The sequence below is a fragment of the Thalassophryne amazonica genome, chromosome 13, assembly GCF_902500255.1.
Source record: "Thalassophryne amazonica chromosome 13, fThaAma1.1, whole genome shotgun sequence".
Classification (NCBI taxonomy): domain Eukaryota; kingdom Metazoa; phylum Chordata; class Actinopteri; order Batrachoidiformes; family Batrachoididae; genus Thalassophryne; species Thalassophryne amazonica.
The window spans coordinates 86524946-86550988 of NC_047115.1; the positions used below are offsets into that span (position 1 = coordinate 86524946).

At 48.5% G+C, this 26043-nt stretch overlaps 1 protein-coding gene across 2 annotated transcripts in view; it reads left to right on the top strand.

The window, feature by feature from the left end:
• hspa12a (heat shock protein 12A) overlaps window positions 1-26043 on the top strand; it is a 342644-nt gene that overhangs the window by 210641 nt on the left and 105960 nt on the right. The window contains exons 7-8 of one of the 2 annotated variants that reach the window (XM_034185227.1): window positions 144-315; window positions 545-559. In XM_034185227.1, the coding sequence (XP_034041118.1) occupies window positions 144-315; window positions 545-559 (187 nt within the window). The remainder of the gene's footprint in view (window positions 1-143; window positions 316-544; window positions 560-26043) is intronic. The other variant, XM_034185228.1, reaches the window with a different exon arrangement.

A 26043-nucleotide genomic window follows, 5' to 3' on the forward strand; every position in this document is an offset into this window, starting at 1 on the left:
TTGTAATTAGGTGGCGTACAGCTCACATTTGAGTTGAAGAAAAATGAAGACCTGACCTACATGACCTACCTGACCTCAGCTCTGACAGCTGCCTATATGTCTAACAAAATGTACTTCTCTGTGTGTATTCTGCCCTCCTGCAGTCTGGCCTGGTTTCCCGTGAAAACCCAGAACAGCTGATCATTGCCTTAGAGCCAGAAGCTGCCTCAATCTACTGTCGTAAGCTCCGCCTCCATCAGATGGTTGACCTGGCCACCCAGACCACACAGAATGGTTTTAGCCCTACTGACAATGTCGGATCCGGTATGACCCAAGGTATGTCCTGTTACACCCTCTGACCAGTGAAAATAATCCTCTCCTACGAACAGAGATACTTTAAATGGTCAATGGTTGAACGCCAGTACAATTCCACCTAAAGCAGAGAGGGATGTGTTTATGGAAGTTAATCAGTGTGGCTGGAACTTTAACCTGCTTTAAAGGCGTCTTATGGCAGCATTTGTATTGACAGTCAACATCCTGTTTTTCTCCTGCTGGTGCTGAATAGTCTCTCCAGGTCATGGTAAATATACTTTTAATATACTCTTGACACAATGCATGGGAGCTTTAAAAATATTTTTTTTATTAATTTCTGTCACATTTTGACTTGCTTTTGCTTCATTCCCACTAAAGCACATGTTCACTCTGATTCCACTTCAATGATAATGTCCTTTCTTGGCTGATCAGGGACACTGTGTTGTTGGGATAAGATAGTGGCATCACATCTAGTGATAGATGATATAAATGATATCAATTTGCCCAGCGGTTAATATTTTGCGCCCCAACCGTGATAGCTAGTTCTAGGAACCAAACCTGCCATCCTCCTTTGAGCACTCTGCAGTTTTTTGGACACAGTGATCCAGCCAACTTGAGCAGTGAACGTACATGTGACGGAAAACTCAACAGTCCAGAGGTAGCATGACTTGTTCGGTGTTGGGTCATGTCTTGGCAGACACAATGTGTGACAATAATAACAAAATATAAAACTATATTCAGGAGGTGAGGGTTTGTTTTTTCCTGCAGCTGATCCCAGAGCTGCCGTGCATCAGGCAGCGGCCCCATGTGGGGCTGCCTTCTTACCAGCTCTTTTGTTTAATTCCTCACTCTGTTATCTGCTGTGACCATGGTTTTTATTAAAATATTGTTTTTCTTCTTTCCTGTTCTGTGATGTCGTTCTCAGTCACAGAAAGTCCAGTAAAAGGTGTTAATTATTTAATGTTGCTGGTACGATGCAAAAATGATGACGTGTCTATTTATCATTTCTGTCTATTTGGCTGCATGCGACACTTACGAATGAACCGGAGCCACACACGTTTGGCTGCTCTGATATTTCTTTGCGGATACAGTTGAAGCTAAAATTAAAATGCAATGCAAATTGTTTTCTTGTTTGAAAATATACATGTGGGTGAGGCAGCAGAATTCCTGCACCCAGTTAATGATTTTGTTTCATTGTTAATGCATCTCTTGTTCCACTGCTTTGAAATTACTTGCGTTTAGTATCTTTTTCCTATAATTGCAGTTTTGCAGAATAAATATTCTTAAAATGGCATTCTGTACTATTTGAAATTTCTTAATGGAATATATGTTACTCTTTCAGAAACAATTAGAGTTGAATTTATACACCACAGGATGTATTGTGGACGTATATGTTACCATCTAGGCTGCCAATTACACTGCAGTATCAGTGGTTCAAAGCTTTACTGTAATCTTGTGATTATCAACAGCAAAAGTAGCACTAATTGAAAGGATCATATTAGACAGCAAACAGCAGGTGTCCTAAAAAAGCCCCCCCGCACACACACACACACATACACACACACACAAAAGAGAAAAAATCTGGTGTCCTTTTCCCTTTCATACATGGCATGGGATTTTTTACATAGCTTCTGAGAGACATGAAAGTGTACACAACACGGCAATGAAATCACAACTATTATACTGCAAAAAGAATCGAGCCATGGGACTGACTATTAAGGACACTAGAAGGGCACACAGAGACTGTGCTCAAAGAACAAAGTCATGATCCACCCCTTCGTCATTCACACATATACTCCTTCCTGCTTCTACTTTCATTCGCCTTCTCTCTAGAGCATATCTCCACCTTATCAGGCTAGTCTCAACCTGCTATCGACTCTCACGACAGATCACAATGTCATCTGAAAACACCACAGTAAATTGACTACATTTCTGTACCACTTTTCCAGCTGAAGCTCAGAATGCTTTACAATAATGCCTCACATTCACCTATTCAGGCATACACTCACACATAGATGTCATCATGCTGCTATGCAAGGCACTTAACTGCACACGGGGAGCAAATTGGGGATTAAGGACCTTGCCCAAGGACCTTTAGTGATTTTCAGGTCTGACGGTGATTTGAACCAAAGATTCTCTGATAGACTCCTGTCTGATGTTGTCCGTCAACCTGTCCATCACTGGCGGTGGGGCGTGGGTGTTTGGCACGGGGGGCGGATGGCTGCTGTGGGTTTGGGGGCCACAGTTTCCGTGGGGTTGGGTGTTGCCCCGTTTTTGCTAAGGCGGTCTCCCGATCTTGGGCTTGGTGTCCGGGGTGGGATCCGGGATGGGGGTGGATTGGTGGCTGGGGGGTGTCTGGGGGTCCTGCAGGCTGCTTGGGGGGGATCTCAGGTGTCTGGGGGGCCTCGTGTGCTTCCTGGACCGGGGGGTGGGTCTCGCCTCTTTTCTGGGAGCCGGGCCCCACCCTCGTATGCCGGTGGTCCCCGCCTGCGGTCTGGGTTCAGTTGCGGTGGCTCCTTTTCCCCCATCCCTGCCGCCGCTCACTCCTCCCTCTTGGGGCCATGGCCAGGGTGTTGTGGTTCTGGGCTCCCCCCTCTTGATGGGCCCTGCTGATGCCCTGTGTGCTTCCCTCGCGTATGGGGTTGCTTCCTGTGCCTCCGTTGAGGAGGGTGGTGTCGAGGGTGCATTCCGGCGCTGTTGGGCCGCTCCCTTGTTGGTCTGTCATGCTGCCCCGGCTCTGGTGGCTGCCCTTCCTGGGCCCTGTGCCCTTCTGCTTCCCTTTTTCGCCTGGTTCCTCCTGGGGCCCTGCGTCCTGGACCCATTTCCACCATCGCTTGTGGTCGGCTTCCGACATGCCGGAGTGGTCCATGTCTTATGGTAGGGTTCTGTACTTTTATCTTGGCCCAACACACCAGCCACAGTAGTGATCGGATATATAGCTGTGATCTGGGTCTTTGTGTGTGGTTGGTTATGTGTTCGTGGCCGACACCACAATTTGGTTTTCGGTGCTCTCAAGGGGATCAAGACTCTGGTGTCCTAGATTAGGGTATGAATGCTCATGAACTAGACAACAGCCTGTCGCTGTCACTGCTTGTTCATGTGTGGTGGTTTGTTCCGGCATGTTTTATGTTGGGGCCCCGTCTCCTCGGTGTCTCACTTCACAGTTATTGCATTCACCACTTTTGTTTTTGTCTGTCTTCGTGTTGTTTTGGTGGTCGGTCCCTTCTGATAGAAGTTGTCAGTCAGCTTTGAGTAGGATGTTGTAGGCTGATCGGGAAGGGTGGATGGGGGTCACACACGCACACCACATTCACTCACGCACTACATACCTTCTGTCCTGCAAGAATAAATTGCATATATGTGAATTAATGTTCATAAATGGTTCTACCAGTGTGGCATTTACTATTACTATATATGCAGACAGGGAAAAAAAAAAACCTGTCCCTCACCATTGTAAACACAAATGGGTTCAGAGCTGGCCCATTCATACTGCACGTCTCACCACTGTTGCATTGTCCTTGTACCCATTCTGTACCACCCTCAAATACTTCTGTGCCACTCCAGACTTTCTCATACAATCCCACAATTCTTCTTTTGGCACTCTGTAATACACATTTAGACTTGTTGCTGATAACACTCCTTTTTGTCTTTGGGGTGGCGCACACAGGGTCCATTTCTTCCAAAACAGATCTGGAATACTGATTCATCTCACCACAATACACAGTTTCACTGTGATGGTCCAATCCGGAAACCTCTAAGCACAGAGAAATTGACACTGCTTTTGTTGCAAATGACATGGGAGTTGGGCTTCCAATATGTAGACCAATTCCTGGTCACACTATCTGGCTTTATCTTGAGATACGTCATCTGCATTGTCCATGTCCTCCCAGCTGTTAAATGAATACCAGCCTTTGCTACTGGGTACCAGCTTAAACTGCATCAGACTGGCATCTGGTCCAAAGGGAGATATAAACTCTCATCACCAGCAACCTTTGGGCCTCACAGTCTATATAAAAATTGCTTCTCTCTCTCTTTTAAATTTCTTAATTTTATTTCTTTAAAAAAAAAACTTTTGTTAGGTTTACTCCGTATTTTTGTACATATTTACATCATTGTCATGGCAATCCCACAGTGGAGAGGAAGATGGTTTCTTGGTCAATACCCAGATTGACTGGTGGACCTGGAGATGACTGAACATGCCCAGTTTTGATGCGCACTCCTTCTGACAAACACTGTACGTGCAGTCAAAAAACACACCATGGGTGTTGTTGATTTTTGTGTTATGTGAACCTAATGGCCCCTTCACACATAACACGACTGAGGCCGATGGCTCACGAAGGAGGATTCGAATGGCAAAAATTAGAGCGCCTCATACAGCAGTCACCATATCCATTCAGGCACAGCACATGCACTCTACATTCATGTGTCTCTAGTGCTGGAAACCCATTCGAATGGCAGGCAAGATGAGGTCCCACTGCTATCTGATCGTGCTCACAACATTCGCATAGCATGTCGAACATAGGTCAGACATATCGTGCCAGGGGCAAGGGGCTGCACAAAACCATCGGCCATGTCATACCCTGGTCAAATGCCGCGGTCGAGGCAGCCTTCACACCAGTGGTCGAATTATGGCAAATGGCCATTTGACCCACTCTTGGCCGGAGTCAGCCGGAATCCAGGTGCCACCCACAAACATCCAACACCACTCGCGGGGCATTTAGAAAAGGCAGGGCCATTCGCGCAGCCAGTACGAAAGTAGAGAGCAGGCAGACTACTTTTGAGCTGGCTGCATGAATGGCCCCACATTTTCTAAGTGCCCTGCAAGTATGCCGTTACCGAGCAACACAAATGGCATGTCAGTTTGCCATCCACCCCCTCCCCCCAGCAACACTAATGGCGAGTGAGTGTGCCTCCCTCCACCACGAGCCTATAGTCGAGGTGTGACTGAGCTTGTCAAGGCTCGAACGGCGGCTGCAGTGCAGTGTGATCACTCTTGGTGCAGCATGCACAGCTGGATGGCTGTCATGTCAATGATGGAACAGCTGACAGCTGTGGAGCCCAATCCCACACCACCAAAACAGAGAGAAAAATAAAAACCCAGCCCAGCTGCATGTCACAGCACCAGCGTGCCATCTGATTGGACGGGCACATCCCATGACACACGATTGCAATGTCCACATGGTCCATCTGTCATGTGACAGCCTGACTGACAGCCTCACAGAAAAATCAGCATGGCCAGCTCAATTGCCCCACAGCCTGGCGCCATGGGCCCATCTATGTTAGCACAATGCTGCAGTGGAAAGGTGGATGTGTCATTTGTTGATTATGTGATGTCCATATTATTGACATGATCACACGCGCACACACCCACTATAGTTATGCATTTGTCAAGGGGCTGTGTTGACATGTAATCACATCATGGGTTGGATGTCATTCGAAAATTAAGCAGGGAGGGAGCTGACCACCGCCCATGGCCTGTGCTGTGTTCCAACAACTTGTGCCGCTCCACATCGCAGCCGCCATGTCAGCGCAACGCAAAGCTGGGAAAACATATTGTCACATGTGCTCCAATCACCCATGTGCAAGGCATGGTGCTGCACGCATATGTGCAAACGATGACAACATAGTGAAAAATAAAAACAAACTGGATTTCCCCAACCACGTCTCAGCATTTCTTTACATTTACCCTTGCAAATCCAGTTGGCCTGAACATTGTAATTATGTAACAATAACGCAAATTCATCATGTTGACATAACAAATTAACATTTAGGTCTACATTTACCTTTACAAATCTAGTTGGCCTGAACCATAATAATTAGTACACAAATAATGAATGTTTATGAGTTGAATGGTACATTCCATCTTTGACTGAAATAAATATTAGTTCATTTGAAAGAATGGAAAAACATTCACTCATCACTCATCTTCAACCGCTTTTCCGGGTTCAGGTCGCAGGGGCAACAGTTCCAGCAGGGGACCCCAGACTTCCCTTTCCCATGCCACATTGACCACCTCTGACTAGGGGATCCTGAGGCGTTCCCAGCCTATTTCGGCCGCTTGAACCCACGATCTAGTTCTTTCGGTCATGACCCAACCCTCATGACCATAGGTGAGAGTAGGAACGAAGATTGACCAGTAGATCGAGAACTTCGCCTTTAGGGTCAGCTCCCTTTTTGTCACAACAGCATGGTAGAGCGAATGCAATACTGCCCCTGCTGTGCCGATTCTCTGGCCAGTCTCACGCTCCATCGTCCCCTTGCTCGTGAACAAGAGCCCGAGGTACTTGAACTCCTTCACTTGGAGCAAGGCTGTATTCCCTACACGGAGTGCTTCACACTCGGCTGCAAACCAATCCAGTGAGTGTTGGAGGTCACCAGCCGATGAAGCCAACAGGCCCACATCATCTGCAAAAAGCAGTGATGAGACTCTGAGCCCACCAAACTGGAAACCCTCCTCCCCCCAACTATGCCTCGATATCCTGTCCATGAATATCACAAACAGGATTGGTAACAAGGCGCAGCCCTGTCAGAGGACAACCTCCACCGGAAACAAGTCCGACTTACTGCCGAGCATCCGAACACAGCTCTCACTTTGCAAGTACAGAGATTGGATGGCCCTGAGAAGGGACCCCCTCACTCCATACTCTCGCAGCACTTCCCACAATATCTCCCGGGGGTACCCCGGCAGAAACGGTGGGTACTGTGGAAAAACATTCATTATTTCATTATTTGTTATATATAATGGCAAAAATAGATCCTTGTCATTTGATATTTTATTAATTTAAAAAAAAAAACAGAAAAGGATCTTACGTATTGGTGCTCCTCACTGGTGCTTAACAGTCCAACACAAACTTTTTTAAATAGGGGTCTAAAATTATAGTAATCCGTGATGCTGTCCACTGACTTTGTCTACAGACTGCCATCTGCTTTCCTCAGTCCAGCGAAAAATCGTGATCGAAATTTGTCAGGCTTTTCATCCTAACTTCATCCTAACAGCTCTTCATGCCTCCAGAAGGCTTACGGCGTGGTGGATTTGATTTTTGTGTGTGTGTTAGGAGAATTAGCAGCATCAGTTAACACTTTCAAATCGTCATCCACCAGCAACGCAAATTCCGTCATGTTTAGCTAAACGCCACCACCGGTAGTGTGAGCATGCGCAGTGGTCTTGGCGTGCAATAGCACACTTCATATAGCACCAAAATTGCGTGCTAAAAAAGGCCTATTGCACGGCCAATGAAACACGACAGCAAACGTATGAATCATCGATGTCATGTGACATACAAGCCACCAATTATATAAGTAACAGTAATGCAAATTCATCGTGTTAGCCCAACAAATTTACACTTAGGTCACTCAGCAAAGTTGTTTCTGGCCAAGTTAACATATTTTACTTGGGTGAAAATACATTACATAATTTTATTGTGTTCACTGAGCAAGTTATCTTTTTTGGAGTGTGGTCGTTGCGGGAAGGTTCTGCCGGTCAGGATCTTGCCCTCTCTCTTTTCTCTTTTTCCTCTTCTCCTCTGTGTTGTTCATCTGCATTTTTTTCAAAGACTTGCACTCCCTTGTGGAACATTACTCGCCAGTTGGCTCAGTCCCTTGCTTATTCTTCCCACGTCTTCCAGTCAGCAGAGCAGCTCTTGAGGTTGTGCTTCAGCAGGTCTTTGTAGCTTTTTTCTGCCCTCCTCTGGACCATTTTCCTTTCCTCAGCTGGAAGTAGAAGATTTGCTTGGGAAGTCAACTGTCATCAATCCTAATGACGTGACCCAACCACCGAAGCTGGTTCTTGATGATGACACACTCGATCCTCCAGAGTTGGTACTGAAGACTTCCCAACTTGATGCCTAGGATACTCCTAAGTCTGGCGCTGGTAAAATCATTCAAGGTTCTTCAGGTGTTGGTAGTAGGTGGTCCAGGTCTCAGATCCATGCACCAAGATTGGCATAATAATAACTTTGTAGAGGGCAGCACAGTGGCTTTGTGATTAGCACTGTTTCCTCATAGCAAGAAGGTCATGGGTGGCATTTCTGTGTGAAGTTTGCGTGTTCTCCCTGTATTTAGGTGGGTTCCCTCCAGGTGCTCTGGCTTCCTCCCACATCCAAAGACACACAGGTTAGGTGGATTGGAAATTTTAAATTGTCCATACGTGTGCATGCAGGTGTGAATGTGTTTGTTTGTCTGTATGTGGCCCTGTGACAGACTGGTGTCCTGTTTGGGGTGTACCCCGCCTCACGCTCTATGACTACTGGGATAGGATCCAGCCTCCCGTGACCCTTGACTGGACTAAGCGGTTGAAGAGGAGTGTGTGTGTGTGTGTGTGTGTGTGTGTGTGTGTGTGTGTGTGTGTGTGTGTGTGTGTGTGTGTGTGTGTGTGTGTGTGTGTGTGTGTGTGTGTGTGTGTGAGAGACTTTGTAGACAGAGATTTTTGTCTCATGTCAAAGGTCTCTGTTGTTGAACATATGAGTGTGAAGCTGGCCAAAGGTTGTTCTTGCATACTTGAGGCGGTGTTGAGTTTTGTTATCGATGTTGGTGTTTGATGAAACATGGTTGCCCAGGTATGGAAAGTGGGTTGTGCTTTCCAGGAACAGCCCCTGCAGTCTCACAGTAGGAGGCTTTGGATTGACAGTGTTGGGAGAGGTTTATACCAGATCTGTGTCTTCTTCAAGTAGATCTAAAGACCAAACTTGGTGTAGGCTTCATCATACATTTCAAGGATTTCCTGAAGGCCTTCTTTCTTAAAGGATGATACACTGTTGTTGCCAGGAGCAGGAGTGGTGGTGATTTTCTTCTTGGCTGTCAGTCCGCTCAGGTTGAAGCACTTCCCGTCCATTCTGTATACAGTGTCAATTAATGGTGGCACCTTGTCCTTGATTAGATTGAGGATTGTGGCCACAAAGATGATGATAAGCACAGGGGCAATGATGCAGCTATGCTTTACTCATGAGTGAACACGAACGACTTCTGTTTTTGAGCAGTTGACTAGAATTGTGGCAGACATGTCATTGTGGAGAAACCTCAGGCGCTTGGTGAATTTCTATGAGCAGCCAATTTTTATTCTGGAGTTGCCACAGAAGTGGAATGCTGTTCCACTATATGCTGTTGAATGCCTTTGTCAGGTCAATGAAGGCGAGGTAAAGTGGTTGGTGTGGCCCTTGATACTTTTCTTGGAATTTGTGCACAGTTGAGATAATTTCCAAGGCCCCTCTTGATGGTCGGAAGTAGGCATGGGCCGGTATCAGATTTGGATGGTATAACTGTGGGCAAAAATACCACGGTTTCACGGTATTATGTATAGCTTTAAAATGTGCTTTAACAAAATTATGGCTATTTGCATATGAAGTGCGTGTGATTCAGGTGCACTAATTGACGTGATGTCTACCGCTACAAAATGTCAACTTGAACCAACTTTAACCAAAATGATAAGTTCTCTTTTAGACATGTAGTATCTGCCCCGTGGGAAACATGACTTACAACCCCAATTCCAGTGAAGTTGGGACGTTGTGTAAAATGTAAATAAAAACAGAATACGATTTGCAAATCCTCTTCAACCTATATTCAACTGAATACACCACAAAGACAAGATGTTTAATGTTCAGACTGATAGACTTTGTTGTTTTTATGCAAATATTTGCTCATTTTGAAATGGATGCCTGCAACACATGTCAAAACAGTTGGGATGGGGCAACAAAAGACTAGGAAAGTTTATGAATGCTCAAAGAACACCTAATTGGAAACAGGTGAGTGTCATGATTAGGTATGGCTGCAGCGAGTGCTCACCCACCTGGCGACTGGGAGCGCTGTGAAAGTCATGTTCTTTGATTTCTCCAGCGCTTTCAACACCATCAGACCGGCGCTGCTGCAGGGGACGCAGGAGGACGCAGCTGGACATCTCGCCGCCTGGACCATCGACTACCTCACTGACCGTCTGCAGTACGTGCAGCTGCGTGGCTGTCAGTCTGATGTGGTAGGGATGCAGCACCGGGGCCACCCAGGGCACCTTTCCTCTTCACCCTTTACACCTCGGACTTCACCTACAACACGGACAGCTGCCATCTCCAGAGGTTCTGTGATGACTCCGCCATTTTGGGTCGTATGTCTGAGGGGAACGAGCTGGAGTACCGTTCGGTCATCACAGACTTTGTGGACTGGTGTGAGCGCAACCACTTGTGTCTCAACACCAGTAAGACGAAGGAGATGGTGATCGACTTCAGGAGGAAACCACCACCTCACCCACCGGTGAACATCCAGGGGGAGGACATAGAGGCCGTGGACAGTTTCAAAAACCTGGGTGTTCACCTCAACAACAAACTGGACTGGACTCACAACACTGACGCCCTGTACAAGAAAGGCCAGAGTCGCCTCCATCTCCTGAGGAGACTGAGATCCTTTGGAGTGAGCAGGCCTCTGCTTAAAACCTTCTACGACTCTGTTGTAGCCTCTGTTCTCCTCTATGCTGTCGTCTGTTGGGCCCCGGGGCAGCACAGAGCGGGAGAGAAAGAGACTGAATAAGCTGGTCAGGAAGTCCAGCTCTGGCCTGGGCTGTCCTCTGGACTCTCTGGAGGAGGTGGCTGAGAGGAGGGTGTTAGCCAAGTTCAAATCCATCATGGACAACTCCTCTCACCCTCTGCACCGGACTGTAGTGGAGCTGACCAGCTCGTTCAGTGACAGACTGAGGCACCCTCACTGCAAGAAGGAACGATACCGCAGGTCGTTCCTCCCTGCTGCTGTCAGACTGTACAATAACACTGTGAAATAACCACATGCAATAATATGTCCACAAATCACGTGCAATATTAATATGTCCACAAATCATGTGCAATAACGGCTCGTTTGCAAATCCCAGCACTAATGTCACCTTATCACATCTAAATTCCACTAAGATGCTCCTATCATGTTTATGTATGCATATGTACTTATATATATATATATATATATATATATATATATATATATATATATATATATATATATAGTGTTCAGTTGTTGGACATCTGTGCTAGTCACAGTTTGTCCATCACGAACACCATGTTCGAGCACAAGGGTGTCCATAAGTGCACGTGGCACCAGGACACCCTGAGCCGGAGGTCGATGATCGACTTCGTAGTCGTATCATCTGACCTTCGGCCACGTGTCTCGGACACTCGAGTGATGAGAGGGACAGAGCTGTCGACTGATCACCACCTGGTGGTGAGTTGGATCCGCTGGGAGGGTAGGAAGCCGGTCAGACCTGGCAGGCCCAAACGTATCGTGAGAGTCTGCTGGGAACGACTGGCGGAACCCTCTGTCAGCGAGGCCTTCAACTCCCACCTCCGGGAGAGCTTCTCCCAGATCCCGGGGGAGGTTGGAGACATGGAGTCCGAGTGGACCATGTTCTCCACCTCCATTGTCAATGCGGCTGCTCGTAGCTGTGGTCTCAAGGTCTCTGGTGCCTGTCGCAGCGGCAATCCCCGAACCCGGTGGTGGACACCAGACGTAAGGGATGCCGTCAAGCTGAAGGAGTCCTACTTATTTTTGTTGGTAGGTGGGACCCCAGAGGCAGCTGACAGATACCGGCAGGCCAAGCATGCTGCAGCCCGTGTGGTCGCAGAGGCAAAAACTCGGGTCTGGGAGGAGTTCGGGGAGGCTATGGAGGAGGACTATCGGTCAGCCTCGAAGAGATTCTGGCAAACCGTCTGACGCCTCAGGAGGCGGAAGCAGCTCTCCACCAGCACTGTTTACGGTGCGGGTGGGGAGCTGTTGACCCTGACTGGGGATGTTGTCGGGTGGTGGAAGGAGTACTTCGAGGATCTCCTCAATCCCATCGTCACGTCTTCCGAAGAGGAAGCAGAGACTGGGGGCTCAGAGGCGGACTCATCCATTACCCAGGCCGAAGTCACCGAGGTGGTTAGAAAGCTCCTCGGTGGCAAGGCCCCTGGGGTGGATGAAATCCGTCCTGAGTACCTTAAGTCTCTGGATGTTGTGGGGCTGTCTTGGCTGACATGCCTCTGCAACATCGCGTGGCGATCGGGGACAGTGCCTCTGGATTGGCAGACCGGGGTGGTGGTCCCTCTGTTTAAGAAAGGGGACCGGAGGGTGTGTTCCAACTATAGGGGGATCACACTCCTCAGCCTCCCCGGTAAGGTCTATTCAAGAGTACTGGAGAGGAGAATTCGACCGATGGTCGAACCTCGGATTCAGGAGGAGCAGTGTGGTTTTTGTCCCGGTCGCGGCACACTGGACCAGCTCTACACGCTCCATCGGGTGCTCGAGGGTTAATGGGAGTTTGCCCAACCAGTCCACATGTGTTTTGTGGATCTGGAGAAGGCGTTCGACCGTGTCCCTCGGGGCGCCCTGTGGGGAGTGCTCCGGGAGTATGGGGTCCGGGGTCCTTTGCTAAGGGCTATCCGGTCCCTGTACGACCGCAGCAGGAGCTTGGTTCGCATTGCCGGTAGTAAGTCAAACCTGTTTCCAGTGCATGTTGGCCTCCGCCAGGGCTGCCCTTTGTCACCGGTTCTGTTCATTATTTTTATGGACAGAATTTCTAGGCGCAGCCAGGGTGTAGAGGGGGTCTGGTTTGGGAACCACAGAATCTCATCTCTGTTGTTTGCGGAAGATGTGGTTCTGTCAGCTTCGTCAAATCAGGACCTTCAGCGTGCACTGGGGCGGTTTGCAGCCGAGTGTGAAGTGTCCGGGATGAAGATCAGCACCTCCAAATCCGAGGCCATGGTTCTCGACCGGAAAAAGGTGCTTTGCCTTCTTCAGGTCAGTGGAGTGTCCTTGCCTCAAGTGGAGGAGTTTAAGTATCTCGGGGTCTTGTTCACGAGTGAGGGACAGATGGAGCGTGAGATCGATAGAAGGATCGGTGCAGCATCTGCAGTGATGCGGTCGCTGTATCGGACTGTTGTGGTGAAGAGAGAGCTGAGTAGCTGAGATTTGGATCATGACCGAAAGAACGAGATCGCGAGTACAAGCGGCTGAGATGAGTTTCCTCCACAGGGTGGCTGGGCGCTCCCTTAGAGATAGGGTGAGGAGCTCGGTCACTTGGGAGGAGCTCGGAGTCGAGCCGCTGCTCCTCCACGTCGAAAGGAGTCAGTTGAGGTGGCTCAGGCATCTTTTCCAGATGCCCGCTGGACGCCTCGCTGGAGAGGTGTTCCAGGCACGTCCCACTGGGAGGAGGCCCTGGGGAAGACCCAGGACATGCTGGAGGGATTACATCTCTCGGCTGGCTTGGGATCGCCTTGGGGTTCCCCCGGAGGAGCTGGAGGAGGTATGTTTCGGGAGGTGCCTAGACCTTTAAGAACAATGTTTCTCAATGTTCAATTGCAAGGAATTTAGGGATTCCATCATCTACAGTCCATAATATAATTAGAAGATTCAAAGAATCTGGAGAACTTCTACACGTAAGAGGCAAGGCCGAAAACCAACATTGAATGTCTGTGACCTTTGATCCCTCAGGCGGCACTGCATTAAAAACCAACATCATTGTGTAAAGGATCTTACTGCATGGGCTCAGAAACACTTGCTATGTCTACAAGTGCAAGTTAAAACTCTACCATGCAAAGCAACAGCCATACATCAGCAACATCCCGAAACAGTGCCGCCTTCTTTGGGCCCGAGCTCATTTGAAATGGACAGACACAAAGTGGAAAAGTGTGCTGTGGTCTGATGAGTCCATGTTTCAAATTGTTTTTGGAAATCATGGACGTCGTGTCCTCTGGACAAAAGATGAAAAAGACCATCCAGTTTGTTATCAGCGCAAAGTTCAAAAACCAGCATCTGTGATGGTATTTGGGGTGTGTTAATACCCATGGCATGGGCAACTTACACATCTGTGATGGCACCATCAATGCTGAAATGTGCATCTAGGTTTTGGAGCAACACATGCTGCCATCCAAGCAATGTCTTTTTCAGGGATGTGCGTGCTTATTTCAGCAAGACAATGCCAAGTCACATTCTGCACGTGCTACAACAGCGTGGCTTCATAGTAAAAGAGTGCTGGTACGAGACTGGCCTGCCTGCAGTCCAGACCTGTCACCCATTGAAAATGTGTGGTGCATTATGAAGGGCAAAATACGACAACAGAGACCCCGGAATGTTGAACAACTGAAGTCGTACATCAAACAAGAATGGGAAAGAATTCCACCTCCAAAACTTCAACAATTAGTGTCCTCAGTTCCCAAATACTTATTGAGTGTTGTGCAAAGGAAAGGTGATGTAACACAGTGGTAAACATACCACTGTCTAAGCTTTTTTGAAACGTGTTGCAGGCATCCATTTCAAAATGAGCAAATATTTGCACAAAAACAATAAAGTTTATTAGTTTGAACATTAAATATCTTTGTGGTGTATTCAATTGAATATAGGTTGAAGACGATTTGCAAATCATTGTATTCTGTTTTTGTTTACATTTTACACAACTTTTCAACTTCATTGGAATTGGGGTTGTACTTGCTCAGGGAGAAACGTGGCTGGAATAAGGTCCAGAACTCCAGATGCTCAATACTTGGCCCAGCGTCACCAACAACCATAAGCATGGCTCGAGTCCACTGCTTGTAATTCTCAGTGGTTTCAAAGATGGGATAAAGTTTACTCCTTCCATGTAATCCTTAATGGGTATCTTGAGTCCAGTTTGAAGCGCTATTCCATGGAAAATTAAACGAAAAAGCCAGCAATTTTTTCTATTAAATCGGTAGCCAAAGTAATCCCATACAGCCTACTCGGTCCTTATAGATGGAGAGAAAAGTTCAGTGCAGGCTTCGCCTCCTTCATCCATGATGCAGAGCTAGCTAACATTAGCTGCCTGTTTGTAAACAGAGACAGAGGTGCACACCAGGTGGAAGGGTGGCAGCGGCTGCCTCCACTCTGCCTGTCAAGAATTCTTATCACCCGCTCATACCGTAGGGACGGTATAATGGAAATTTTTAGTGGTTTTGATACCGTGGCTTTTTCATACCGCGGTATACGTGAAACCGGTTATCGGCTCATGTCTCGTCGGAAGCCACTCTGGGTTTCAGGAAGGATGTTTCCTGCTATTGTTCTCAGCAAGGAGGTTCTGCAATGGTTTCTTAAGTTAGATTTGTCTCATTTCTCCTTGTAGATGTTAACAATCATTGAGTTTTTCAGGTCTGTGGGAATTTCTTCTTGAGTCCAGTTTTCGAGGAAGACTTGGTGCAGTTGGTGTTGGAGAAATGGACATCCTTCTTTCAAGACCTCAACAGGAATGTTGTCTTCGCCGAGTGCTTTTTTGTTTTTCATACTTTTTAGGGCGAGGAGAGTTGTTTCGAGAGTTGTAGTTCGGTTGAGTTTTTCAACGATTGTCTTGTCTTAGTAGATGGCTGAGCACTTCCTCCTTCTCAGTGATTGGGTTGGTATTCAAGAGTTCTTTGAGTGTTTTTTTCATAAAGGACTGATGTCATCTTTGGTCTTCAGCAGGCTCAGGCCATCCATGCCTCGAAGAGGTGTTTATCCTTGGGTGGAGGGGCTGTCAATTGCTGGTGGCACTGTAAAAGCCTCTGTTGTCATTTCTGTTGGCGAGGGCTTAGATTGCAGCAGCCTAGTTGATTCTTCATTGATTTTTTTCAGCCTGTGTGTTTTCTGAAGTTGAGTCTTTCTCTTGTGAGGTTGGATCATTCTGCAGGAAAGCTGTTTGGTTTTGGCTTGTCCAGTTTGTTATGTTTTTTTAAATGTTAGCTCACATTTTAGTGTAGCTCTGTGAATGTTGAAACAGGCAAAGCAAAAGAAACAGACTGTTCCTACACAGCACATATGTTATTAATTTGGATGCACCGATACCACTTTTTCTCAAAGTGAGTACAAGATTGAGTACTTACATTTGGGTACTTGTCAATACTGAGTACCTATACGAATACTTAATGATACCATTGCAGTTTTATGATGACTTGCAAAATGTTTTATTCATCAGTTGTTCCTTAATTTTTGACTATAACTGCTACCAATATCACTAGCTTTGTTTTTTATTTACAATCATTTCACTTAAATCATATAACTTCACTTTTTAACTCCAACAAATTGTCCTTTAACATTAACAGTGTGTTTCTTAACAAACATGACACTGTCAGACATCTCACTGAAATGTAACCTGTGAACTTCAGCACTACAAATATACAACAATAACTGAACTGAAACTGTCCATCACTAACTTTACTTATGTCTGTGAGCACCAGTGTTGTCACAGTTACTTTGAAAAACAAATCCAATTACTGATTACTCCTTGGAAAAGTAACTTAGTTACTTTACTGATGACTCAGTTTTAAAAATAACGAAGTTAGATTACTAGTTACTTTAGTAGTTACTTTCAGCAGCTGCTGATAATACCCCCCGCCACCGCAACATGAAAATCATAACCAGTTTTGCCAATAGTCACTTTATAGTCACCCCTTCTTGACTTCCATCCCTTAGTTATGCTGCTATAGACTTAGACTGCTGGGGGGTTCCCATGATGCATTGAGTGTTTCTTTCTCTTTTTGCTCTGTATGCACCACTCTGCATTTAATCATTAGTGATTGATCTCTGCTCCCCTCCACAGCATGTCTTTTTCCTGGTTCTCTCCCCTCAGCCCCAACCAGTCCCAGCAGAAGACTGCCTCTCCCTGAGCCTGGTTCTGCTGGAGGTTTCTTCCTGTTAAAAGGGAGTTTTTCCTTCCCACTGTCGCCAAGTGCTTGCTCACGGGGGGTCGTTTTGACCGTTGGGGTTTTTCCGTAATTATTGTATGGCTTTTGCCTTACAATATAAAGCGCCTTGGGGCAACTGTTTGTTGTGATTTGGCGCTATATAAATAAAATTGATTTGATTTTGATTTGATTTGATTTGACTTCAATGAACATAAATACTTCTTTTATAAAAAATAAAATAGACATCTTTCTTGACCTCATTTAACTGTTGACAGCACTGTAACAGTAAAACCTTTATATTTATAATCTATATTGTTTATAAATGTAACTACTAAATATTTTCTAACTTTTTTCTAACATTTAAATTCTTTCTCAACAATGTAATTGTTAAAATTATTATTATAGTAGTAGTAGTAGTAAAAAATTGTCTTCAAGAGTGGACCTTTGATCTAAGGGTGTGGAGGGGGAAGCACGCCCCCCCTTTCCGCCTGGATTCAACCCTGGATGGCCGTTTGAGCAGGAAGAATTGTGTTTATGGAAAAAGCACGACCAGATTGACAGGTAGGGATTTTTTTTTTTTTATGTTTATCAGCATTTTTTTTTTTTACTTCATCTCATCCTCAGAAAGAGACTTTAGGCGCATTTGGGTGGAGAAAACAAGTGTTAGCATTTGTTAATGTGTGTGGATCAGCTGTTTTTAGCGAGGACACACACAGTGTTTTAAAGAAAAAAGCGTAAAAATGTCTTTGTAAACCTCAGTGCAGGTGTGCTGCCATCACCGCACTTGCAATTGTTCTCAACTCTGAGCTGCACTGCAGAAAACAGATGAAAAGCTCGCAGCATCAAACGCTTCGTGGGCAAAAAGGGCAGTTGCTTCAAACCGTTACCTCCACCTGCTGACGGGCTGCATTGATTGATTGACATCACGCTGCTGTAAAGGGGTATCAGGTGACTAGTACTGGTGCAGTTTTATAATTACAAGTACAAGAAAATAGATACAGGATCGGGCCAGTACCTGATGGTATCGGGATTGGTGCATCCCTAGTTATTAAGGATTTAGGTTTCTCACAGAAGGCTAATAGTAAACTAAGGTTGCGACCGATCAGGCTGTAAAACACCAGTTCAGCATGCAGCCGAAGAGGAAAAGCCGAACAGAGATTCTGTCTGCTGAAAGGGAAGAAAATCTCCATTAAAGTCCTGTGAGTGAGTGTCGCTGATGATTATTTATTTTTCAGTTGAAAGGCTTCATGTTTCCAAAAAGTTCAAAGTTTGCACAGCATGAAAACAGCGAGACAGAGGGAGAGAGACAGAGAGACAGAGACAGAGCGAACAAGAGGGAGACAGACAGAGAGAGAGTGAGACAGGGAGAGAAAGAGGGAGAGAGACAAGAGGGAGAGAGCCAGACAGACAGAGAGAGAAACAGACAGACAGAGGGAGTGAGACAGACAGAGAGGGTGAGAGAGACAGACAGAGAGAGGGAGAGAGACAAACACAGGGAGAGAGACAGAGACAGACAGAGAAACAGAGAGACAGAGAGAGAGAGACAGAGACAGAAACAGAGCGAACAAGAGAGAGACAGACAGAGAGAGTGAGAGGGAGAGAGATAGTCAGAGGAAGAGAACAAGACAGACAGACAGAGAGAGCAGGAGAGAGATAAGAAGAGGGAGAGAGCCAGACAGACAGAGAGAGAGACAGACAGAGGGAGAGAGAAAGAGAGAGAGAGAGAGAGAGAGAGAGAGAGAGAGAGAGAGAGAGAGACTAGAGAGAGCGAGCGAGAGACAGAGGGAGAGAGAGAGAGACAGAGCGAACGAGAGAGAGACAGACAGAGAGAGGGAGACAGACAGAGAGGGAGAGAGACAGACAGACAGACAGACAGAGGGAGAGAGAGAGAAGACAGAGGGAGACAGACAGACAGAGGGAGTGAGAGAAAGAGAGCCAGACAGACAGACAGACAGATGGAGAGAGCGAGACAGACAGAGAGGGAGAGAGACAAACAGAGACAGACAGAGCGGGAGAGAGACAGAGAGAAGGAGAGAGACAAACAGAGGGAGAGAGACAAACAAAGAAAGAGAGAGACAGAGAGAGGAGCGAGAGAAACAGAGAGGGAGAGAGACAGACAGTGAAAGAGAGAGCGAGACAGAGGGAGAGAGAGAGAGAGACAAAGAGAGGGAGAGAGACAGAGGGAGAGAGACAAACAGAGAGAGAGAGAGAGACAAACAGAGAAAGCCAGAGAGAAACAGAGTGAGAGAGACAGACAAAGAGAGGCAGAGACACAGACAGAGAAAGAGAGAGACAAACAGAGGGAGAGAGACAGACAGAGGGGGGGAGAGAGACAAACAGAGGGAGAGAGACAAACAGAGGTAGAGAGACAGACAGAGGGAGGGAGAGACAGACATGGAGAGGGAGAGAGACAAACAGAGGGAGGGAGAGAGACAGACATATAGAGGGAGAGAGACAAACAGGGAGGGAGAAAGACAGACATAGAGAGGGAGAGAGACAGACAGAGGGAGGGAGAGAGACAGACATAAAGAGGGAGAGAGACAAACAGGGAGGAAGACAGACAGACAGACAGAGAGAGGGAGGGAGAGAGACAGACATAGAGAGGGAGAGAGACAAACAGAGGGAGGAAGAGAGACAGACAGAGAGAGGGAGAGAGACAGACAGAGGGAGGGAGAGAGACAGACAGAGAGAGAGAGAGACAAACAGCGGGAGAGAGATACAGACAGAGAAAGGGAGTGAGACAAACAGAGGGAGAGAGAGACAGACATAGAGAGGGAGAGAGACAAACAGAGGGAGGAAGACAGACAGACAGAGACAGGGAGAGAGACAAACAGAGGGAGGAAGACAGACAGACATGGAGAGGGAGAGAGACAAACCGAGGGAGGGAGAGACAGACAGAGAAAGGGAGTGAGACAAACATCGGGAGAGAGAGACAGACAGAGAAAGGGAGTGAGACAAACAGAGGGAGAGAGAGACAGACATGGAGAGGGAGAGAGACAAACAGCGGGAGAGAGAGACAGACAGAGAAAGGGAGTGAGACAAGCAGCGGGAGAGAGAGACAGACAGAGAAAGGGAGTGAGACAAACAGAGGGAGAGAGACAAACAGGGAGGAAGACAGACAGACAGAGAGAGGGAGAGAGACAAACCGAGGGAGGGAGAGAGACAAACAGAGAGAGGGAGGGAGAGAGACAGACAGAGAGAGAGAAAGAGACAGACAGAGAGAGAGAGAGAGAGACAGACAGGGAGAGAGAGAAGACAGAGGGAGTGAGAGAGAGAGAGACAGACAGACAGACAGAGGGAGAGAGCGAGACAGACAGACAGAGGGAGAGAGACAAACAGAGACAGACAGACAGAGCGGGAAAGAGACAGAGAGAAGGAGAGAGACAAACAGAGGGAGACAGAGAGACAGAGAGAGGAGCGAGAGAAACAGACAGGGAGAGAGAGACAGAGAAAGAGAGAGCGAGACAGAGGGAGAGAGAGAGAGACAGAGAAAGACAAACAGAGTGAGAGAGACAGACAAAGAGAGGCAGAGAGACAGACAGAGAAAGAGAGAGAGAAACAGAGGGAGAGAGACAAACAGGGAGGGAGAGAGACAGACAGAGTGAGAGAGACAGACAGAGGGAGGGAGAGAGACAAACAGAGGGAGAGAGAGACAGACAGAGGGAGAGAGACAGACAGAGGGAGGGAGAGAGACAAACAGAGGGAGGAAGACAGACAGACAGAGGGAGGGAGAGAGACAGACATAGAGAGGGAGAGAGACAAACAGAGGGAGGGAGAGAGACAGACATAGAGAGGGAGAGAGACAGACATAGAGAGGGAGAGAGACAGAGAGAGGGAGGGAGAGAGACAGACAAACAGAGGGAGAGAGACAAACAGAGGGAGAGAGAGACAGACAAGACAAACAGAGGGGGAGAGAGACAGACAGACAAACAGAGGGAGAGAGAGACAGACATGGAGAAGGAGAGAGACAAACAGCGGGATAGAGAGACAGACAGAGAAAGGGAGTGAGACAAACAGAGGGAGAGAGAGACAGACATAGAGAGGGAGAGAGACAAACAGAGGGAGAGAGAGACAGACATGGAGAGGGAGAGAGACAAACAGAGGGAGAGAGAGACAGACATGGAGAGGGAGAGAGACAAACCGAGGGAGGGAGAGACAGACAGATGGAGGGAGAGAGACAGACAAAGGGAGGGAGAGAGACAGACAGAAGGAGAGAGAGACAGACATGGAGAGGGAGAGAGACAAATGGAGGAAGACAGACAGACAGAGAGAGGGAGAGAGACAAACTGAGGGAGAAAGACAGACAGGGGGAGAGAGACACAAACAGAGGGAGGGAGACAGACAGACAGACAGAGAGACACAAACAGTGCGAGGGAGACAGAGAGACAGAGAGAGGTAGAGAGACAAACCGAGGGAGGAAGACAGACAGAAAGAGAGAGAGATACAAACAGAGGGAGGGAGAGAGACAGACATAAAGAGGGAGAGACACAAACAGAGGGAGGAAGACAGACAGACAGAGAGAGGGAGAGAGACAAACCGAGGGAGGAAGACAGACAGACAGAGAGAGAGACACAAACAGAGGGAGGGAGATAGACAGACAGAGAGAGGGAGAGAGACAAACGGAGGAAGACAGACAGACAGAGAGAGGGAGAGAGACAAACCGAGGGAGGAAGACAGAGAGACACAAACAGAGGGAGGGAGAGAGACAGACATAGAGAGGGAGAGAGACAAACGGAGGAAGACAGGCAGACATAGAGAAGGAGAGAGACAAACGGAGGAAGACAGACAGATAGAGGGAGAGAGACAAACCGAGGGAGGAAGACAGACAGACAGAGAGAGGGAGAGAGACAGACATAGAGAGGGAGAGAGACAAACAGAGACAGACAGAGCGGGAGAGAGACAGAGAGAAGGAGAGAGACAAACAGAGGGAGACAGAGAGACAGAGAGAGGGAGAGAGACAAACAAAGAAAGAGAGAGACAGAGAGAGGAGCGAGAGAAACAGAGAGGGAGAGAGACAGACAGTGAAAGAGAGAGCGAGACAGAGGGAGAGAGAGAGACAAAGAGAGGGAGAGAGACAGAGGGAGAGAGACAAACAGAGAGAGAGAGAGACAAACAGAGAAAGCCAGAGAGAAACAGAGTGAGAGAGACAGACAAAGAGAGGCAGAGACACAGACAGAGAAAGAGAGAGACAAACAGAGGGAGAGAGACAGACAGAGGGAGGGAGAGAGACAAACAGAGGGAGAGAGACAAACAGAGGTAGAGAAACAGACAGAGGGAGGGAGAGACAGACATGGAGAGGGAGAGAGACAAACAGAGGGAGGAAGACAGACAGACAGAGAGAGGGAGAGAGACAGACATAGAGAGGGAGAGAGACAAACAGAGGGAGGGAGAAAGACAGACAGAGAGAGGGAGAGAGACAGACAGAGGGAGGGAGAGAGACAGACATAAAGAGGGAGAGAGACAGACAGAGGGAGGGAGAGAGACAGACATAAAGAGGGAGAGAGACAAACAGAGGGAGGAAGACAGACAGACAGAGAGAGAGGGAGGGAGAGAGACAGACATAGAGAGGGAGAGAGACAAACAGGGAGGAAGACAGACAGACAGAGAGAGACACAAACAGAGGGAGCGAGACAGACATAGAGAGGGAAAGAGACAAACAGAGGGAGGGAGAGAGACAGACAGAGGGAGGGAGGGAGACAAACCGAGGGAGGAAGACAGACAGACAGAGCGAGAGACACAAACAGAGGGAGGGAGAGACAGACAGAGAGAGGAAGACAGACAGACAGAGAGAGACACAAACAGAGGGAGAGAGACAGACATAGAGAGGAAGACAGACAGACAGAGAGAGAGATAGGTGGTGCAGGCCTGGACGTACTCCCGGACGTCGGTCTCCATCGACGCCCACCAGAAGCGCTGCCAGACCACTGCCACAGTTCTACGCACCCCTGGGTGACAGGAGAGCTTCGATCCGTGACAGAAGTCCAAGACCGCAGCCCTGGCCTCTGGTGAGACGTACAGCCGGTTCTTTGGTCCATCTCCGGGGTCCGGGTGTCATGTCAGGGCCTCCTGGACGGTCTTCTCCACGTCCCAGGTGAGGGTTGCGACGACAGTGGACGCGGGGATGATGGTGTCCGGTGGATCCGACAGCTCTGGCCTGACTTCCTCTTCATGCACCCGGGACAGTGCATCGGACCGTTGGTTTTTAGTCCCGGGGCGATACGTGATCTGGAAGTCAAACCGACCATTGAACAGTGACCAACGGGCTTGCCTGGAGTTCAGACGCTTGGCGGTCCGGATGTATTCCAGGTTCCGATGGTCCGTGAAAACCGTGAAGGGAACCGAGGCTCCCTCCAGAAGGTGTCTCCACTCCTCAAGAGCCTCTTTCACCGCCAGAAGTTCCCGATTGCCGACGTCATAGTTCCTTTCAGCCGGGGTCAACCTGCGGGAATAGTAGGCACAAGGATGGAGTACCTTATCGGACTCCCCACTCTGGGACAGCACGGCTCCTTTCCCTGAGTCAGAGGCATCCACTTCGACAATAAACTGGCGATCAGGGTTAGGCTGCACCAGAACTGGTGCAGTCGAAAACCGATGTTTCAACGCCTTGAACGCGGCTTCGCACCGATCCGACCAGGTGAAGGGGACTTTAGTGGAGGTCAGGGCTGTCAGGGGGCCAACAACCTGACTGTAGCCCTTAATGAACCTCCGATAGAAGTTTGCAAAACCGAGGAACTGTTGCAGCTTCCTACGGCTTGTTGGTTGGGGCCAATCTCTCATCGCCGCAACCTTGGCCAGATCAGGGGCGACGGAGTTGGAGGAGATTATAAACCCCAGGAAGGACAAAGAAGTGCGGTGGAACTCACACTTCTCGCCCTTCACAAACAGCCGGTTCTCCAACAACCGCTGCAGGACCTGACGTACATGCTTGACATGGGTCTCAGGATCTGGGGAGAAGATGAGAATATCGTCCAGATACACGAAGACGAACCGATGCAGGAAATCCCGCAAGATGTCATTAACCAAGGCTTGGAATGTCGCGGGTGCATTGGTGAGACCGAACGGCATGACCAGGTACTCAAAATGACCTAACGGGGTGTTAAACGCCGTCTTCCACTCGTCTCCCTTCCGGATCCGAACCAGGTGATACGCATTTCTAAGATCCAACTTTGTGAAAATTTGGGCTCCATGCAGGGGCGTGAACACCGAATCCAGTAGGGGTAACGGGTATCGGTTGCGAACCGTGATCTCGTTCAGCCCTCTGTAATCAATGCATGGACGGAGTCCGCCGTCCTTGCCCTCAAAAAAGAAATCAGCACCCATCGGGGAGGTGGAGTTCCGGATCAACCCGGCAGCTAGCGAGTCCCGGATGTAGGTCTCCATTTATTCGCCTTCCGGATGTGAGAGGTTCAGCCTGCTGGACGGGTACTCAGCGCCCGGTATCAAATCAATGGCACAATCGTACGGACGGTGCGGGGGCAACGTGAGAGCCAGATCTTTGCTGAAGACGTCAGCAAGATCATGGTACTCAGCTGGCACCGCCGCCAGATTGGGGGGGACTAAAACCTCCTCTTTAGCTGTCACACCGGGTGGAACCGAGGATCCTAAACACTCCCGGTGGCAGGTTTCGCTCCACTGCGTCACAACCCCAGACGGCCAATCAATCCGGGGATTGTGTTTTAACACCCATGGAAAACCCAGAATCACTCAGGAGGTAGAAGGTGTTACATAAAACACAATCTCCTCCCTGTGATTTCCAGACACGACCATTGTCACTGGCTGTGTCTGATGTGTAATTAGTGGAAGTAGTGGAAGTGCCATCTAGTGCCCGCACCGACAATGGTGACGGTTAGGCCACTAGAGGGAGCCCAACCTCCTTTGCCCATCTGCTATCCAGCAGATTCCCCTCCGACCCCATGTCCACCAGTGCTGGGGCATGAAGGGTTAAATCCCCACTTAGGATCATAACTGGGATTCGTGTGGATTTGCGGGAATTCCCCTCGTGAGTGTTATGGCCCACCCTTAGCCCAGTCTCTAAGGGCGGTCGTTGTAGTTTGACCGTTTGGGGCAATTTCTCTATATATGCTCACTCGAGCCGCAGAAAAAACACTCCCGATGGGCCAGCCTCCGTTGTCTGTCTTCTGATTTTACTTTAGCCCTGCTCGTGTCCATAGCTTCGTCAGCAGGAGGAGCTGTTGCCTCACGGAGGGCTCTGGCAGTGGAGCGGGGGGACGACGACATCCGTTCGGACCCGGAAGGAAGAGGGACGACTCGTGCCCGGCCACGCCCCTCTCCTCACTCCCGGCGATGTTCTTCTAGTCGGTTGTCTAGCCGTATTATGAGATCAATAAGCCCATCTAAATCCCGCGGCTCATCCTTCGCCAGCAAATGCTCCTTCAGGCTCGGAGACAGTCCGCTTCCGAAGGCGGCGCGGAGCGCAACATTATTCCAGCCGGACCTCGCTGCCGCGATGCGGAAGTCGACTGCATATTCGGCAGCGTTCCAACGCCCCTGTCTCATTGACAGCAGCACGTTCGAAGCGGTCTCACCTCTATTGGGGTGATCAAACACTTGTTTGAACTCCGGCACAAACCCAGTGTATGTAGTAAGGAGCCGTGAGTTTTGCTCCCAAAGCGCCGTAGCCCAGGCGCGTGCCTCTCCTCGAAGCAGATTCACCACATAAGCCACCTTGCTAGCTTCAGACGCGTACATGACCGGACGCTGTGAAAAGACGAGCGAACACTGCATTAAAAAGTCCGCGCACGTCTCGACACAGCCTCCATACGGCTCAGGAGGACTTATGTATGCTTCAGGGGACGGGGGGTTCGTTGAACGGCCACTGGAATATCTGTATCTTGCACTCGGGCAGCAGGAGGAGGTGCCGCAGCAGCGCCCTGCGCGTGAGCTTCCACCTGAGCGGTGAGAGCCTCCATCCTCCGATTGAGGATAACGTTCTGCTCGGTTACCAAGTCCAACTGAGCAGTGAAGGCGGTTAGGATTTGCTGCAGCTCACCTAGTACGCCTCCTGCTGGTACCTGTGCCTCCTGCATTTCCATTGGTGGTTCACTCGATGGTTTACGCCCCTCAGGATCCATGACAGTTGGCCGAGAAATCCTGTTGTGTGAAAGTGTAATGACACGGACCC